This window comes from Macrosteles quadrilineatus, unplaced genomic scaffold (genome assembly GCF_028750875.1).
Source record: "Macrosteles quadrilineatus isolate MER2022 unplaced genomic scaffold, UCM_ALF_1.0 Scaffold_5__1_contigs__length_97177068, whole genome shotgun sequence".
NCBI classification, from domain to species: Eukaryota; Metazoa; Arthropoda; class Insecta; order Hemiptera; family Cicadellidae; genus Macrosteles; species Macrosteles quadrilineatus.
In genome coordinates, this window is record NW_026542598.1 from 78,028,720 (window position 1) to 78,048,275 (window position 19,556).

Below are 19,556 nucleotides of genomic sequence, written 5' to 3' on the forward strand. Positions count from 1 at the left end.
TTTATTGCTGAACTACCGATAAATGTTGCTTTGTAACAAAAAGTCGACGTAAAACAGTTACAAACCAGGGTTTGGACCGCTCCAAAACCGAAACGTAAACAGTTCTAAACCGTACTAGTCTTTGATACATTAGTCTTTGTAAAAAATATATTTTCGTGGCCAATAGAAATAGTATACATTCTGATTCAAGTTCTACTACAAGATTTACGAATCAGTAATGTTTTTATGTATGCTCAATATAGTCCACACATCCACACAATTGTTCGATCACGTGAGTTTATCTGTGTGTGTGTCTGGCAGAGATTGTGGTGTCATTTTTCCACCCAAATGTCACAGCAAATGTTAATGAGCAACCACAGGTCACTAATGATCCGCCAAAGGTCATCTGCATTCGGACCAAAACTGGAATTAAATTAGTATTGATTTCCCTCCCTCCGACAGAGGCACGTTTCGCTTTATTATTTCATATGCTCAGCTGACTATGAACGTGCTCTCTGCTAGAGAGGGACCTAATTCAATTTTGATAGATTTGTTGTCTCGACTTTCTGAAAAAAATTCTTATTAATTTTTCAATTTATTTTTGTTTATTTATTGTGTGCGTCTAACAGTAATGTCTTTTATGTGTATGTCCCTTACGATGCCGTGTTAACGGTGAAACATGTAGGTTTTTAACCTTACATCATAAACATTTGGATTACTTGACGAGGTAATTATACCACAATATTATAGTCAAAAAATTCTGTTGAGGTATTATGAGATTAAACTTTACATTTTTTCATATTAGTGTGTACTAGTTTTTTTGAAAAAAATCTCGATAGTTAATTAGAGATTTAATTTAGCAATGTATTTCTTAGTTCCTTTTTAAATATCAAAGTATCCAATCAATGTAAAAAAAAACAATTTATAGTAAAAATATTATTTATCATCAACTATTTATTTGAATTTCCTATCCAAAACGAATAGTTTTAAGTACAAGTTTATGCATTCTGGGGGAAAACAAGCTGGGATAGTAATATAGTTTTTTTTTTTATTAACTATCAGTTTTTTTGTCCTAGGATGCTAGGCATGAGCCCTTGGATTGTTTTTACAATACTTCAGGCTAGACCTAGGGGTTGCGGCATTATCACTAAGGTAAATCCATTGGTGACTTGGCGGGGATCGAACCCGGGTCCTCAGGGACTGAATTCCAGCGCTCTAACCACTACGCCAGTTCGCTCCCCCTATCAATTAAGCCCCTAATTAACTATTAGTGCCTAAGCGTTAAATAAAAATAAAAATATAAAAAAAATACTGCAAAAGACCATGAAAGCTTTAACATCAATTAATTTTGAACAATTCCTTTCAACATTCTCATTGCATGTCGGATTTAACTTTTTATAATTAAAAACTAATCGAATGGTACAGTAATATTTCAGTCATTATATATTTTTACCGCTCTCCACATAGTCCAACGCACAAAATATCGTCCATAATTCCACACAATTATAAATTATACCCAACCGAAACGCCACAATATATTGTCCGCACCACGCTTTATGTCAAAACCAGTCATTACTTCCCATACAGCTTCGCAGGTCCGTGAAATGGGCAATATCGGGACATTCAATTATTTGTTGGCAATACTGTGCTGTATTAGGCAATGTTATGGCCAGTCCCGGCGCCAAGCCTATAAACCCACACGACAAATTAATATTTTAATCTCCCTACACGGCACGGATCGTTCAGTCCGGTTTTATAATTACAAATATCCATGGGAACGCCGATATACTTGACAAATTGACGACCGATGTGAGCAGTTATGTTTTTCTTCAATATGTCGAGCTCCCCTCGTACGAGTGGTATTGCCGAGAGGGCAGAAGGGCGATAAGGGTTCTTTTAGCAACATATTTTTTAGCCTGAATTGAACTAAAGTTAAAATATGGTAAAATATTTTTAAATTTTGTAATGATTTTTTAAAATAATATATCGTAAATAATACGTAAACTCCCAGTATTCGATAGCAGTTGAAAGTTTCAAATCAAAATAAAAAATACTATTTACACGTTTATGACTTCAGGGTTGTACGATAATTACGAAAAAGAGCTTTCATTTGGAACATATTTTTTTCATTTTCAAATTTGAAACTTGTATAGTCAAGAATTTAACTTAAACCCCTGAACGCTTGTCGCTATAAGTAAATAAATGGTAATTTGTTAAACACTTAAAATAGCTTAAAAAACTTTAATTAATTTTTTTTACAAATGTGCAATAAATTATTGCTATTGCTTTTACACCACGAATTAATTTCAATCCTGACTTCACAATTAAAAAATGTTACTCTATACTTAATTTTTAAAATATGAACTCCAAAATAATTTCAGCAAAATCAACAATTTCAAATCCAAACACTACTGGCAAGGGTCAACAATACTAATTCAATTCTAGTTGTTGTAGAAAGCAAATGTGACCTTTGCTGAATAATTCCCAACCCGCGGTCGAAGCCCATTAACATCGACCCATGTCAATGTGGGGCCAAAAACCACCAGTAGCGTCATCCAAAAACACCCTTACAGTGTGGATATAAATGGGGTAAGTACAGTCTGTGAGCACTTGAAAGTGTTAAATATCTTTAAAAAAAACTATGGATAGAAAACTAAAAATGATTATTCATTAATGTGTCGTCGAACTTAAATTAATCATAATATGGTTGAGAAACAATCGTATTACATCATATTTGGATATTTTGAGGTTATAACGGATTTTTAAGGACTTCAAATTACGATATTGGCACAAGGGAGCGTTTAAAAAGAGCTTAGAACAACGTGTATATGATATAAATTAAAACATGAATTGATTCATAAACAATTTAAACGAAATCATTTACTTTAACCATTAAGGTTCTGTGTATAGCAGAGCATATAGATAGTTTTTTTTAATCCTCTAAAGGTTCAAATTTCCAATCATGTAAAGAAATACAAATATCGTAAAAATTTAGATTTCAGAGATTTTAGTTTATATTTCTTGTTTCAATTCAATTTGTTTGATGTAAAAGGATATAAATTCATTTATATCGAAGGAAACCACACCACTCCAAAATAAACTAAAGGTATTTTTTTAAAGTTTACATCAACATTTCTAACCAGAGGCTGTAATTGAGCATCCAAACTGATGTTCAAAACAGCTCCCGTGTAGAATATCTCCAAAACATCATTTTTATTCGTTTTTCTCATCCCGACATAATCCGAGAGCTGTAAACTCCCGTCAGAGCTTTCGATGACAGATTGACAAATGAACATTCTCGACTCATCCTGAAAATTCAAAACATGCATCAATGCTTCAAACAAACTCCCCCTCTTTTGGGGGGATTGGAATAGAAAAACACGAAAAACGTTGAAATGTTAAATTTAAGTCATATCAACGGTATTCAAACTTTTTTCGTGTTTTCACGTTCTAAATGTGTTTTCTTATGTTATTCGATAGCTTGTTGCGTAACTTTTGCTTCAAGATCAGTAAAAAATTAAACCATGCAACCACAACAATCGCCTAAGAAAATTTTATCTTGTTTGAAAATGTCCATAATAGTATCTCTCATAACACAAAATTACCACAATGAAAACTAACTTTGCACAAAGTATTTTCTCCAATTTAGTGGTTTTGATTCAGTAATTACAACGATATCAAAGGTGCTATTCAACTCAACTAATTGACAAATAAATTGAGTGGAATAACTTAATTATTGTGTAATGCGTAGTCCCATTCAATTTACAATATTTACTGTATTGGTAATAACTACTGTAGTGATTGAATAAATTGTTTCAAGAGTACCATTTAATTTTAAGTAATTTCAAAATATTTAATATTTATTCTGTTTAGAATTATTTTGACGTTTTTCTCTTTATGTGGACAAATACTACATCGTGTCTAAAAAAGGCCACCCATGCATAAAATTTGCATAAATAACAGAAAATGTGACAATGAAGAGCAAGTATTAACTAAATGAAGATTCTGAATTCTAAGCAGAGATATACAAGTTTTGGAGTCACAAGTTCATCAAGAAACGTCTCAAACTTAGCTCTCATGTCGAGAACAGCCTCGCAGCTTCCGTCGTGGGATGGAACAAGTTCTCAAGTTCTGTGTTATAAACAAAAGAATTAATAGAGTTTTGTAGAACTTTCAATTATAAAAAATTAACAACACATTGAGTTTTGATTAGTTCATTTTGAATTTAACATTATTTTTTATCCAATAACGACCGGACTAAAAAGGAATATTCTGTAGAAAAAAAATATTTGCACTAAAACCACAGTGGAACAGTATGAGAGTGCTCCAAGTAGTTGGAGGCGAAATTACAATGGTTTAATAAAATATTAGGGTGAAAGATGACAGCACATTCACAACCATTTCAAGGTACAAAATCTTCCCCAACAAATTTACGTAAAATAATTTTATTAGTAAATAAACAGCTAATCTTTTTTATTTATGGAAGACAAAATGAAATTAGGATTTTAAATAATATACTTCGTTCAAATATAAGCAGGTTAAGGGTAAGAAATCTGTCTCCTCCAATTGACCCTTACCTTTAAACAGCTGATTAAGTAACATACATTAAATACAAAATAGTAGTGGAGGAACATCCCTTTAAACCACCTAAATATTGTAAACAAAGTATAGTCAACACACAGTTTACTAATCTTTTATTCACATAAAAACACTTTGTAGGAATCACAAAAATCAATATTGTACAAAACATAATTAAATTAAGTAAAACCGAAATCATTTTAAGCATTTGGAGTATTCCGTTCAATACAGGATCATTAAACCGGCGCCACCGTTCCAATACTCGCGTCTATTTACCCGCGCAAATCCCACCCGAACGTCAATCTATGTTGATTTTCCCGCCATTTTTAATGCGATTAGTGTTTGTCATGGTATTATCCGCTTTCCCCTCAACCACTCCACAAAACACTAATGTTGTCCTGGCCACAATTCAAGATAACTGCGTTATATCGATGGATTTGTTTTATTGACAGCTTCAATCGCTTTAATGTAATTAGTTTGGTTGATTCCTCTTCAATTAGTGTTCAAATGGACGGGCTTTGTGTTTTAATGACGGAGGTTTGTGAGTTTTTCACGTCGGTTTTAATGAAGTTGAAGACCACAAAGGATTACGATCTGCTTGTTAACGATGAACTCGATATCGTTTGGGTTTTAGATGTGGTTTCTTCTTTTAAAATATTGGTTTTTATTGAATATTTTTCTTGATCTTTATTAGTAATATTTCTAAAATATTGCCTACTATTTGGATTGTCATAAAACATTTAATAAGACTTAAACCACAATTATCTCTTCAATGGTATACTTAAAATACAATCGTAGTGGGGAACTCTTAAGTTAAGTTAATGATTGGTAAAAAAAAAATATTTACTAGCATTAAACATTTTTTTTTAAATCCAATAATGCATATTTTAAATGCAAAATATTTTACATGCCCGTATACAGTATAAAAGATACAAATTGATGTATATCAAAGTTTCAAACTACTGTAGTTTAATATTAAAAAATCAACACGCGTGCTAAGGACTATCTATTTACGGCTTGCTGTATTTAAATTTTCCAATCCGTACGATAAGATTTTTCGAACAGCTTCAAGATTTGTCTTTTTATTTAATAAATTTCTTGAAATAACAAAAACCTTTATGTATTATTATTTTTATTTTACTCAGTAAAAAGCACACTCGGCTTTACCCATTTCCAAGCGGCTCAATCGTTTAAATGTGATTACAGCAGGATGGGTTTCATTTTCATTGGAACGATTGGGAAAAAGGGTTTCATTAAAGGGTTTGGATGATTTTGGTTATTCGTTCGCATAAAAAGCGACTCTTTGTTTCCACGCAGCTTTAACGTTGGGAAAAATAACAAATCGGTCTCGTCAAGTTAACCCTCCATGGCACGTTTAATACCAAATGCAAAAATAAACAAATGTTATTATTATTATTTAAAAGGCCTTTGAGGCTAGCGGCCACCTTGGATAGTTCTAAACAGCTGCTGAAGATTTATTTATCATTCAACAATATCTTTTCAAACACCATTTCTAAGGCAATGTGATATTACCATCTTGAATTTGCCCACCATAAGAGCAATGTTAATTTCATTAGTTTCAGACAGCCGCTGAAAAGTTATTTACCATCTCGAAATATTTGTTTCAATCATCAGAATGATTTCAATTTAAATATCTTGTACACTGTGAGAATAAAAATTTGCTTTGTAGTTTTAATTATTTTATGAGTTAGAACGTCTAGGCTCAAAGGACTCTTAACATCAAAAATAAATATTTATATTCTATAATATTTTATGTTTGCAAAACTATTGTAAGGCTTAAACGCCATATGAACAATTTGTAGTCGAAAGCAGTTTCGTAGATACTATACAAAGAGCCTAGGAGTTAATAGATCAATACTAGTTCATACAGGGACCGCCATCTTCCAAGCCGCCATTTTGTTTTATTTTAAAACACGTTACCTTTCAAAATATTCTATAATTGTTTTGGAAGCTTCAATTATTATTTTTACTGATGCAATATATTGTAAACATTTGTCAAAATCGCTTGGTATAAAAATTTGAAGTTTATATGTTATCACATAGGTATATATTTATTTCCCATGATAGTGAAAAACTTTTATACCACTCTAAGGGGAAACTGAAGTATGTCCTCTCTATTTTGATTTAGACAAATTTTTAAAACAGTAAATAAACTTCTTAAGTGCAGTGGGTTATTAAGAACGGTAACTTAATAAAATATCTACAAGTATTTATAGAGTATCTGGTTTCAATAAAATACCAGACATAAGTCCTAAACTAAATTATGTTCTAAAAATAAAAATAAACAATTAAGACAGGCGATACATTTATTGCGTTATTTGACTCATTTTTCCACATGTCTATAAAATTTGTGTGTAGCTATAACGATATCTCTTTTGTTGTATCATTGGTGTTTTGAAAATTAATGGGGTTGTTGGCGCGTTATATTTATAGTTTTATCAACTCGTGGCCATATATTGGCATTGTATTACTTACTACAGTATACGCAGTTTTCAATTTTATTTATTTAGTCACAAAAATGTACCATTTTAAATTTGTTAATGTGTTATTGGTGACAGTTGTAGAACTTACAATCCTAGGAATCCATTAAAGTTTCTTCCTTAACCAATTAAGGATGTTCCTCTGAAAATAAGAATTTAGAAACCACCTTCATATACACTAAGTACACATTGCTGTACACCAAAACTGTAAACAGGTTTACATTCATCCTGAAATTTACAATAAATTTGTCTGTTACAAGGTACTAAAAACACAACAATTACACCTTAAACATTTAACGTCAAGTTGGACAATTAACGTAACAGCTTAACGTTTACTTCCTGCGCTAAAGTGGTTCTGTCAACAGATGACGTCATAAACTCTACTATCAGCTGTAGCGGAGAACTTACCGTGCGTGTGTGCGTGTAAGTGCAGAACACGCTCCGGCTCCGCGGAACTTCAATCGATGGTGTGACACGAACAAATACACCTGTCGGTCGACTTGGAAGCCAATCTAAAGTCTAACAAATGGCCCTTCCATATCGATTCTATCCGACATCGACTCCTAAGTCGGCACAGGACTTTGGAGGATTTACTTGAAACGCTATCTAGATTTTTTTGTATAAATGGACGTGGAACTTTAGATTGCCAATGTGAAAAAATATATTTTAGAGAAAATGTATTTTCATCGGTAAAATTTATTAACTTGTTCATAACTTTAAAATTATATGTTTGGAAAAGTTGTTTACTCATGTTATAAATTCAATTTTGCACACCCGTATAATATTTAAATTTATCAACATATCAATTTAATTTCAATAATATAAAACCTTATTTAAACTTATAATCCAATTTTATCCAAACGGTTAATGTTAAGACTTACTAAATACTTGAAAACTTAATTGAATTAGTGAATGATCAGTGCTACACGGACATATGAGTTTGTATGTTACCATTTTGGTATAATGCCAACTGAAAATTAATTGAATCGTTTATACAAAAAATTTTAAATTTTTAACTTTTTTGGTTTGATAATTAAAGCTGTGTAATTAAACAAAACTTTACGGAAAGGGTGTGATATAAATTTATATACTTTTTCTATCAAAATATGAAATTTTTAGTAGGAAAAATTAGCAAAAAAAAATCATTTTTAGTAGTAAATTTTCAGTGTTACCATGATTGAAGGACCGGCGGGCCGGAGCGGAGTGAGCGGGCGACGAGCAGCGCTGTACTGGGCGACTGTGGCGGTTTAGGGGTGTATAGGGGGCCACAGGGGGCGGTCAGGGGGCGAACATTCCTCCAGTGACGTCAGCCCCCCCCCTCTTCGGTTTATAGCTATTGCCAAGTTTGCAAAAAACCCTCTGGATCGTTACAGACGATAATTACTACGAGTTGGCCCACAGGCCGCCATAACTGGCATGTGCCAAGTAGTTTTGGCCTAAAATTGTATCACCCTAAGCAACAATAACAGTTAGGAAATCATAGGTCAATGGGGTTGTTGGAGCGATCCCATAAACCGACCTTATTTGGGAAATTATGTTTTAGGTATCAATATGCGACATCAGGACGAATAGTGATGTTTACGAAAAAAATAACACTAAAGAATCAATGAAAACTCTAGAGTTTTTTCGGCTATAAAATGAATACTCTATAGATTATGTACGTACTCTATAGATTATGTACGTACTCAACAGGATCCGTAATATAAATTTAAGAATTTTTAAATTGGTTAAAATTTTACATGAATACACTCTAATCAAAGTTTTTTTTCGTGTGGAGTTTGTATCTTTATAATTCGTTGATATGAGGTGAAGACCTATTAAGTATGTAGCTATTCCACATGTTATATAACCTAATTAAATTTTTCACCATAGACATGCACGTAAACAAGACATTTCGCATGCATCTGTAACTCATTATGCTTGCAAAATTATGAAAAATAAATTAAGTGATTAGTAAAGATTCATGTTTATTTTGAGGAAATTAATTTGATAGCGCAAACTTGTCAAACGTATTAAATGACCTTAAATAAGTTTGAACAGTTTCTATATTTGTTGAAACGTTCTATGATTGTGAATGGAAATTCATTATACAATATGACATAAAAACTCATCCAAACTAACTTTAAGAGTATTTTTAAGGTTTTAAATTAAAATTTGTGTAAGTGCTTGTATTAGACATAAAGTTTTTTTATAATCAAACTATAATCAACAGATATCTGGTTTTTATAACAGGTTGAGAATTTATACTATTTTACCTACCGCAATCATCGGTACTTTATTTAGAGAATAATGACTTGTTTAACCACAACGTGAACTCCTTAATCTGAAAATTGTCGCCATAAAATCCAACACCCAAACTTTTCGCAGGGTGTAAAACTCCCGGGCTGGTATTAGCCGAGTCACGTGCCTGTTCCCACGCTTCCCTGATAAATAATTCCTGGAGCGAGGTAATCCCCCGGGATTGCAAACATCTTAGCGCCCTAATAATATGTCACTTCCCTGCAACCCTACCCGGCTACTCTGCTATCGACTAACCCATTTATTCTGTAGGATTTCGAAAAATCTTTAGATAAAACATTTACGATTGTGAAAAATAATTATGAGTTTGAACATGAAAGAAGAAAAATTGTTCAAACACTATATTGAAAGGATATGGTTGTAACGTTATATAGTCAGGGTTAGAGGTAACTTACTTTGTGAAGACAGTGTAGTTAGCTGTAGATAGTGGTAGTAACTAGAACGAGGCAACATAAATAACAACAACTGTTATGATGAATTTTTCGTTTTGAGGAAAAATATCGAACCATATGTAGAATCCATAAAGCTAGGAAAAGATGTAGGTGAGGTTGAGATAAGGTTGAATTGAGGTCTATGTTCTTCAGATCATTGCTTAACCACACTAAAATTATAATTAACATCTCTGATCGTGTCAAGGAAATTCAAAGATTAAAAGAAAGTAATGAAGGGTGCCATCTGCATATGAATGAATGTTACAACACTTTAATTGACTCGCAAGATCAGAAGTGTACGCTGAGAAAAAGATGGGCCCCAGGCAACTACCTTGCGGAACGCCTCTATCCTTCGACAAAAAGATGTAAAGAAATGGAACCATTCATTAGGACAAAATTGATATTGCAATAACGTACTTAAAATATCAACGGTCTTATTAGAATATCTCAGGGTTTAAAGTGCGACCACTCGCATAAAGAACTGATTGATCTAAATTAATTTGATTGGTCTTCAGTTTGTATACAGGCACACAATCAAATCCATTATATTAAATAAAACTTAGGAATCATAAATACATATGTATGTAGAATTTTTGTTAATAATGGCTTCCACTATATAGTACCAGACATTTTATAAAATGGAATTAATAAACAGGTAGTAAAAACAATCTTAGTTAGCACACCCATTATGTGTAATGGTAGCTGTAAAAAAGTAGTTTATGAAACCATATAGAAATGTACGACTAACGAAATGGTTTTATTTATGAGATTTTTAACAGATTCCCTTATTCCATTAAGTGGAAAATATTGCCCTTATCCCCACATCGTGGTTGTAACTCACATTTCGAAATCTTTCATCGGTTTTCCAATAAGACGCTTTTGTGCAGTTCAAAAGCCCAATTTCGTTGGGAGAAATAACGTTTTGAGGAGAATGAGGCAGTAATAGCGAGGTCTTCTGCTAGACTGGGCCCAACTTTGGCATCTCTGCTGCTTTTTGATGCGGGCTGAACCCCGGCGTTTGTACCTTTGTGTGTGTAATGGACCTGAATAAACCTACGGAACTTGCAAGCGCTTAATTGAAATCGTTCATTTGTTTTACAAATCAGTCCCTTAATTTGGATCGCGCTTGATTGCATGTTTGTTTCGTCAGGTGTAATGAGATTTGAGTATCATTTAGGAGTAACGAGTGTCGGTTAGTGTTGATTTCAATATTTGTGAGAGAGTTATTCCGTTTATCTTTGTACACTAAGGAGTGTATTGAATTTCGTATGCTTAACAATTATGACTAATTGTAGCATTTTGAAATTTTTTTATGTGATCTTGTTTTGAATGATCAACATAAACTCAGTTCTATAACACAATCTAATCCAATTAAATGTTATGAGGTTCAATTACTATGTTGACTTGGCCAAAGTATGAATGTTGTCAATTTGGCTAAATTAAAGAGTTCATGAGTGTTTTAGTAATGATGTGTGTTAAGTTACTGTAGACCGGTTAGAAAACCGAAGACGGTTGTTTTCGTTGACTTAGCTGAACTTAACAACTTAACTGGTTTGTTAAGTTGTTGACTAAGATTCCTTTGTTGCTTATCTGGTAGTGGTAATATAAATCTACTTCAAATCTATAAGCCACCAGTTTCTCCTCAAAAAAAAAACTGCCTAAGAAGATTAAAGGGTGTTTTAAGGGGGTGTTGTTCAAGTGGTGTTGCGAAAAAGTAGTATTAATATTACCCCTTACTTCTCAACATACTTCCCGTATTCGTAAAATGTCGTCAATTGGAGTTTAAGTTGGAATGTAGTAGTAATTCGTTAGAATGAACTAAAATTCTTCTCCTAAACCTTCTTCTTCTTGAATTCCAGCTGGTGATTCCCCTATTTTCTTGTACAAGCTACAAACCCACCTGTAAGCCATGAGCTTCCTTCGCAGATGGCTTATCGATCAAGAAGCTCCTGGCAACAGTGTTATTATAATCGATCGTGTTCGCACGCACGAGACGTCCATAAACACCAATTTGTGCCTGTCAGTCACCGGTTTGGAACACGCCCTGTAGACGGTGGGTGTATAATACACACGTCATACACTATACACTATACAATGTACACTGTTGAAGAAAGCACGAAGAACTAAATTGAACTTGTTGAAGCACACTTGTTGGTAGTCCTGTTGATTTTACCACATAAAACCGTGGTACTTAAATACTTCGTCAAAGATTAAATATAGTGTCTTGTAGACTTGCTATGTTAATAGATCAACTGAATTCCATATCTTATTTTTGTATAGAATATATCACTAACCTTGTGACTATGATGACCAAATAGAACGTTTAATTTGTGTATGTACTCTCAATTCATATAGATAAATTAACCTCGTAGGTATTTACAATTAGAACTATCTGCTGTTTCAATACTTTTGGTGGTTTGTCCCCTATTATTACATCTACAGAGTTAAGCAGATGTAAAATTTAACCTCAAATAAAATAAAATATGCAATGCACTCAAAGCTTTTTGGACAAGAAATACAAATAAAAAAGTTTAATTTTTCAATAGGTACTATAAGGAGACTTCTTGTAGAATTGTTTATAATAAAATTTGCCTGTCATAAATTCAAATCTTTCTCAAATTTACAAACACTCAATTTTACTAAACATCTAATTTCTTTCTCATTACTATTTTGGTTATGGTTCAATACACATTCTACTCTAATTTTAATTCTACTTTGTCTTACCACAAGGATTATTTTCAGGGTTTGTCAAGACGTCTTTTAACCTTGTGTCACGAGTATGTGAGGGATGAAATTAGAGATTCAGGAGGGTCCTTGTAACAGTAACCACTAACCGGTTTAAAACTAGTTCTTTCAACTTCATAAAATGATCAGTAGCAGTTTCTTTCGTAACTATCTAATATTTCATTCATAGTGCAGTTAATAACAAGATGACAGTTTCAATTTAGTTCAATAATTTTCAAACGTTTAGTCAAAACAAGACTTATAAAAGAGATAGAATCGTTATTTAAAAGTAAAGTCATACTTAGTTCCTTTTATTTATAATCTTTAAAAACTGCTCTGAAACTTTCAAATTAACTATTTGACTGTAATAACCTATAATTTGTAATACATTTCCTAGGAGATGAAGGATTGTGTCATACTACGATACATATTCGTTACACCTTTTGAAATGATCACATACACACAAACCACTAAAACTCTTATGAATAAAACTGTTCATGAAAAGTTAGTTTACTTTCTTATTGATATACAACACCAAACCGTCCGTTTATCAATGGCTAAATGAACTTCGGAGAAAACATTTGATTAGTTAGTAGGACAGGAAAAATTTTACTTCTTGAGTCGGTAATATATTCTCATTTTCAAATAAGGTTTAAATTAGGGAGAGCCTGGGTTTGGTAAACAAATATAAAGTGGCATAAACAGTAGAAAAAAGTACACATTAAACATTATTGGTTATTTATTGAACAGCGATCCTATAGAGGAATGCAAATCTATCTAACAGCCTGTCATGAAAAGTGATCCAAGGGTTTCTAACCTCAAATGGTAACCATTTCAAAAAAGAATTATTATAATGATCACAGTTGTCTTAGGTTAGCTCTCTTACACACAACAAATTACGACTTTGCAAAACTTTGCAGCTGTTTGTTTATATTTCAAAAGATATTCTTGAATAACTTATGTTTATTGTACAATTTTTCAAATTACCTGGGTCAAGTTTGAGCCAGGTGTAAATGCAATTTCCAAAGCAAAATTGATTTAATGGTCCGATATAAATTGTTATAGACATTAGCAACACTATGTGATAAATATTTTTAAACATTACAAATGTTATCAGACTATTCTAATGCAGTAGCCTTTACTTTATCTTTAGTTGCTGAAAGTATAGTATGATTTTTACGTCATCGTAATATTGTATTTTGTAACAGTACGTAAGAGTTACAGGTTATAGCAGCTAGTCACGTGACACCCACCTGTATGGTAGAGGATGGTGCGGCCAGTATCAGTGTCGGAGGGTAGCGGCGACTGCGGAGGCGGACTGGGGGCAGTGGCGGCGGCGGTGGGACTAGACGGACCCCAGCACTGGGGCGAAGGCCCGACAGCATCTCCTACGACGTCGATCTCTTCCTCCTCCTCCTCCGCAGCCTGGGGCCACGGGTACGACTTCCACTTCTTGGCCATCAGACAGCGCGGCATTATCACGTGGGGGAGGCAGCGTTGGGAGGGAGGTTGCGGGGCGACATAGACACAGAGACACACACAACACACAAAACCAGCGAGAAGAATAAGGAAAAATAAACACAAAAAAGAGAAAAAACCGAACCGAACAAATCGACCCCAGAGGCTCGTGCGGTTTTTTGAACCGGAGCGCCTCTGAGCGACCGCTTATATAGGGCGCAACACCCCGGCCCCCCTCCAGTGTGCGCGCGCATCGGGGCTTCTTACACCCCTGAAAAATATGACGGCCCTCTGGTCGCCCCTCCCCTCGAGCCGCCCCCACCGCTAATTGGAGGTGACTCTCGACTGTTGCTTCGTTACGTCACGTGTTATTCAACAATACACACAACAATAAACAGCATTGTTGCGGCGTAAACAATGGTGTCGCAGGTCATTAGTGTGAAGTTTTCAAGTAGGTGATTTTCTCTTACAAAGCAGATTTTGTTATTTGATACACAACTATGCAGTAATTAGTAGTGAAATAAGTAGTGAATTAGTACTTTTAGAAGAAATAGAATACAATATTTTTTTATACGGGGTAAACTAATAACACTCAAGCAATAGTTTTATTTTCAATCTAAATTTTACGCTACCTATTTGTTTTGAAGAGTAACTTCAACATTTTACTCAATTGATTTATATAATAAATTGAGCCTATTTTAATTTCGTATCTCGTACCATTCTTGGAAAAAAGTTTAACTGTTTTGTGAAAAACCTTAAATTGAAAATATTTTCCGAGTTATTAATTGAACGTCGGGAATGTTTGGCTAGTATGATAGTAATAATAAGTTATTCAAATTTTGACTATATAATTGACCCTGAAGACAAAAAAATTAATATAAATGTCTACGTAAACTTCATTGTTAACACTGTGTAAGAAGATTCAAGCACCGTAGACAACTGTAAAAAGATACACTGATGTACTCTTTTGCCTCTTGGTGGAAGGAGAATTTATAACGAATAAAATACAAAGACTATACAAAGAAAAAGAAAACCCGTCAACTTATAATAATACAGTTATAAAGTTAAATAAATTATTATCATTAAAATAAATGCACACACGAGGTGTTTAAATGACATCTACATCATTTTATTTTGTTTGCAATCGACTGAAATATTATATATTTATTAAAAGGTCATAATTATTATTATCCACTATTACCTGCGAATTGTACTGTAAAATAACTATAACTAATAACTAATATTACATACTGCACACTCTCCTCAACCGGAAAGGAACTTAATAATTTCCATTCTCGAAAGAACATCCATCCACAGAGCTATAAAGAACTAGTTTTTGTTTAGAATGTGAGTAAGAATGCATTGTGTGTTAAATTTGGATGTTTTTCGTGCTTTGTTTTTTTACAAGACCGATACAAATTCTATTACTCTTTTAAATTTAAATTTTAATGCCTCTAAGCGAATTAAAAGCAAAAATTACATGACAAGCAAATATTTGTTAGTAATCCACGTCGATGGACTTATACTATCTGTAAAATAAAACACAGAAATTACTTAAATATAATTAAGATAAAACGTACAGGAAATATCAATGTCAAGAAATCTAACTTTTAGGGAAATGGCACGAAGAGTTTTTAAGTGTTTGTAAGTTAATTTAAACATAAAATAAAACTAACATAATAGAACATAATGTAATCCAGTTCAAGAAGTTCAAAACACAAACAAATACTGCCTCCGTACTGCGACCGGTAAATAGTAGGCCTACTAAGTGTTAAATGTTTCGTATCGTGTTTTGTGTATTTATTTAAATGTTTTTTGACGAGTCTACAATGGACGAAACGTTCTTGAAGGACCACTTGACAATGCCTATGTATAGGCGAAACATGTAGTGGGTTTGACCATACATCTATGAACTGTGGACGTGAAGGTATGTGCCTTAAATTTTAGTCTAATCATCAGTTCAGGGGCTACACAATGAATTTTAATACAAACAAAATTCTAGCTGATAAACAATAAAATCAATATGATCTGTGTACAGACAGTTAAACAGTCTCGAAAACTCTGTGCAAACTATCAGCGAGAAAAAAGTTTATGTGCAGTTTGGAGCATGTGAACTGCAACCTATAAATGAGTCGATAGTATCAAACGAATCATCATGCTAAATTTATAGTTTAGCTATTTAGCCGTACGATCCTGGCTACAGAAAGAGTCTACGTGCAGGGTGCTCTGCAACCTGTACGTCGTCGCGTAGTACATTAGTAAAGAGGATACTGATTTTGGAAATATTATTTTAGTATGGTAGTATGCAAACTAATGCCACACATGCCATTGAACATCACTATGAAATACGTACAGTGGTGTGTCATAATTGAAGTTATTTAAACTACTTTTACTAAGCTAATTAATTCAAATCGTCTTTTGACCAACAAAAAACTGTTGACGCAATGATAAATATGTGGTATTTTTTACCTTTTAAGATAAATGACAATTATTTTAAACATTATGTAACCTTATAAAGATACACTTCTTGCAGTGGCGTTGCTTGGTTAAATTCTAGGGGGGGGGGGGAGAAGCCTCAAATTTCCCAACTGCTTAACATAGATTTCCCAACTATTTTTTATAAAAAAAATCAATTTGCTGTACTATTTTTAAAAATCTACAAATTATCATACAACATTGCAGTCACACTCAATTCAGTATTTATTAACTTGCATTAACAAAACATAGCTAGTTTTACATGTATACAAAATTACTCAATTCAAAAAACGTCTAAAACTTCTACCAATTCATAATGAAGTTTTATGACTTCAAAAACTTGAATAAGTATTGCTTCAAATCCAAAAAACTTTACAAACCATTGTGGTAGCAGTGTAAAATTTTAGGGATATAAAATAAGCCTAGTACAAATTAGTATAGAAAAACAATATTTTATTACAAAATAATGAAATTACAATGCTTTTAGAAGTTGATATTAAGATCAACACTTTAACTTTCATAAAACTTACAACTAGGCCTAAACAAGTTTGTAATGATGAAATATTATTATCAGTGTTGTGAATAATATTATTCTAGTCTAGAAAAGAATAAACCTAAAATAAGACTTGTATAAAATAAAAACGTTCAACTTGGTTGATAATAAACTTATACATCCAATAAAAATGTTAACCTTCACCTTCATCAAACTAGAACTTGGACAAAAATCAAACTCAAACGTGAAAGTCAAACATCAAATTTTAGGTTATGTTTTGTCTATTGTCTATGTAGATCTGTTTCAGAGTGATTAGTTGATTCATTTTTGTAAATTCTTAATTAGGAATGATAAATCACTTTTGTAGATTTTTTAGATAATATTCAGAGAATAAATATTTCATTTAGGTTATTAAAAATTAGAGTTTTAAAGGCAATACCGATATACAAAACCTATCTTTAATGTTATTTTAATCTACCTATTAGCAAGTACTCCTGTCAGTAAGCCTGCTCCAAATACTACTAAAAAAGGTATAAAATATAGTTTATTTGACTGACATGAAAAATATTTTTGAACTTCTTGTAAACACTAACAAACAACATAATTGAACTGAATAGCTACGCCGCTTGCACTTTCAAAATTCAAACTCGCAGTCTCGCAGACGGATCATTCAGAAAATCATCAACACAGGACAGGATCAAGGTAGCCAACATACGTCCAATAAGGAACAAAATTTCTCGTAAACGAAATTCCAACAAACTATACCGCTAATTGGTTAACGATTTCTTAAAATAAGGCGTGTTTAGCCATGGTTTAGCCTAGTTTAATCAAAGTTAAATTAAATCAAAGAAACATCAAGTTTATTCGTCCAAGTCAAAGAAATTTTGATCTTTGATGGATTTTCGCAAATATTTTTAAATTTTATTTAGTTTAAAAATATATTTTTCTTGTATCTGATTTCCCAACTGTCCCAACTCGTGGCAAGGAAATTCCCAACTTTTCTCTTTCCAGGATTCTAGGGGGGGGAGGCTCCCCCCCCTACCCCCCCCCCCCCCAAGACGACGCCCCTGACTTCTTGGTTTAACCAGTGTTACATTAGAAATATTATAATACATTAACTCCTTGTCCACTTACATTTGGTAGGTTTTTGGTATAAACAACAATCCCTCTACAGCTTGTTTTATTTTTTCCTACTTAAAATGTAGTTTTAAATGAATCTACATCTATTACTATTATACCTGAAAGTAAAAAAAATACCTCAAATTACACACTTGAAATAATGCAATACATATTTACTCACAAGACGGTAAATACATTTAAAGGATTGCAATAAAGATGGTTTTTCGCCTATGGGGTCTGATGATGATTGGAGAGTCCAATCGAAATCTCTCACCACTCACCATCTTTTATAAGAATTAACCGCCTTCAGAATCAAAATCAGAATAGTTTTGTTGCCAAAATAATACAGAAATGTACAGGGCAAAAGTCACTAAAACCAAACAAGTAAAATCCGACCCATTAAAATAAATATACAAACTTCAAACTGTACAAACTATGTACATTTTTAAAACGAAGAAACACTCTAAAACTCCTCATCAACTAAATGTTCCCTCAGACCATGCTTAATTTTTTTTATAATTTTCGCCATTGATTGTATTAAGAAGAGAATTAAAAATACGGATACATGGAGAAAGACTGGTTTTTATGAAAAGTGGTACTGGATCGTGGAATAGGTAGGTCAAAGTTACTTCCAAGATTGAATGACTCTTCTAATATGAAACATTGTCAAATTTTCTTTTAGAAAGTCATAGATTCAAAAATGAAAATTTATGGGAAGGTCAGACTATTATTTATATGAAAATAAAAAGGGATCTACAAGACTCTCTTTATTTTAGGCTGGAGATTAATTTGATGGCTCTTTTTTGCAGTTTGAATATTTTCTTAGTTTGACGTTTGTCGTTACCCCAAACGGGTGCACAATATGTAAGAAAAGGGTAAACAAGACCGTAATAGGAGTAGGTTGTGATCAACGACATCCTGTGCGACAACAGTTTTAGTGTAAATATACACGTATTTTTGTACTTTCAGGTAATTTAATAACAATAAAGATGCTGATAAAGAAGCTATTTACTATTATTCCTACGTATTTTTACGTACTTTCAGTAAATTTAACATCACAGACAACGCGGTTCAATAAATTATTCCCAATTCTTAATCTATTTTGATCTTTGATAAAACCAACGATTGTTCCCATTCTCTTTAACCTTTCTGGACTCTTTAGTCAATCCATGTGTGCAATTCATACACTGCTTGGACGATTACCGAAGGAGCAAAAGTTCTTATTTGACTAAACGTCATTCAAATACTTTAATACCTTTATTATGAAATGGCGACCATACGTATGCATTTAATGCATTTAATGCATACGAATGCATTTTAAACCAAGTATGAATGGAGATGAGTGTAGGATGAGTGGCGCGATCTTTTAGTCTTGTTAGTGACTAAGGCCGACATGGTCCTTAGACACAGCTGTTAATTAATAGACCATACAGCCATTGGAAACTAAGATACAAAAAGTTTATAGTGGAATCCGAACCACATTTTTGCCTTGGTATTTAC

At 32.9% G+C, this 19,556-nt stretch overlaps 1 protein-coding gene across 1 annotated transcript in view; it reads right to left on the reverse strand.

Moving 5' to 3' along the window:
- LOC128994470 (transcriptional repressor scratch 2-like) overlaps nucleotides 1–14,137 on the reverse strand; it is a 35,628-nt gene extending 21,491 nt beyond the window's left edge. The window contains exon 1 of the mRNA XM_054419046.1: nucleotides 13,765–14,137. Coding sequence (XP_054275021.1) covers nucleotides 13,765–13,987 — 223 coding nt within the window. The 5' untranslated portion in view covers nucleotides 13,988–14,137. The remainder of the gene's footprint in view (nucleotides 1–13,764) is intronic.
- Nucleotides 14,138–19,556: the final 5,419 nt, after the last annotated feature.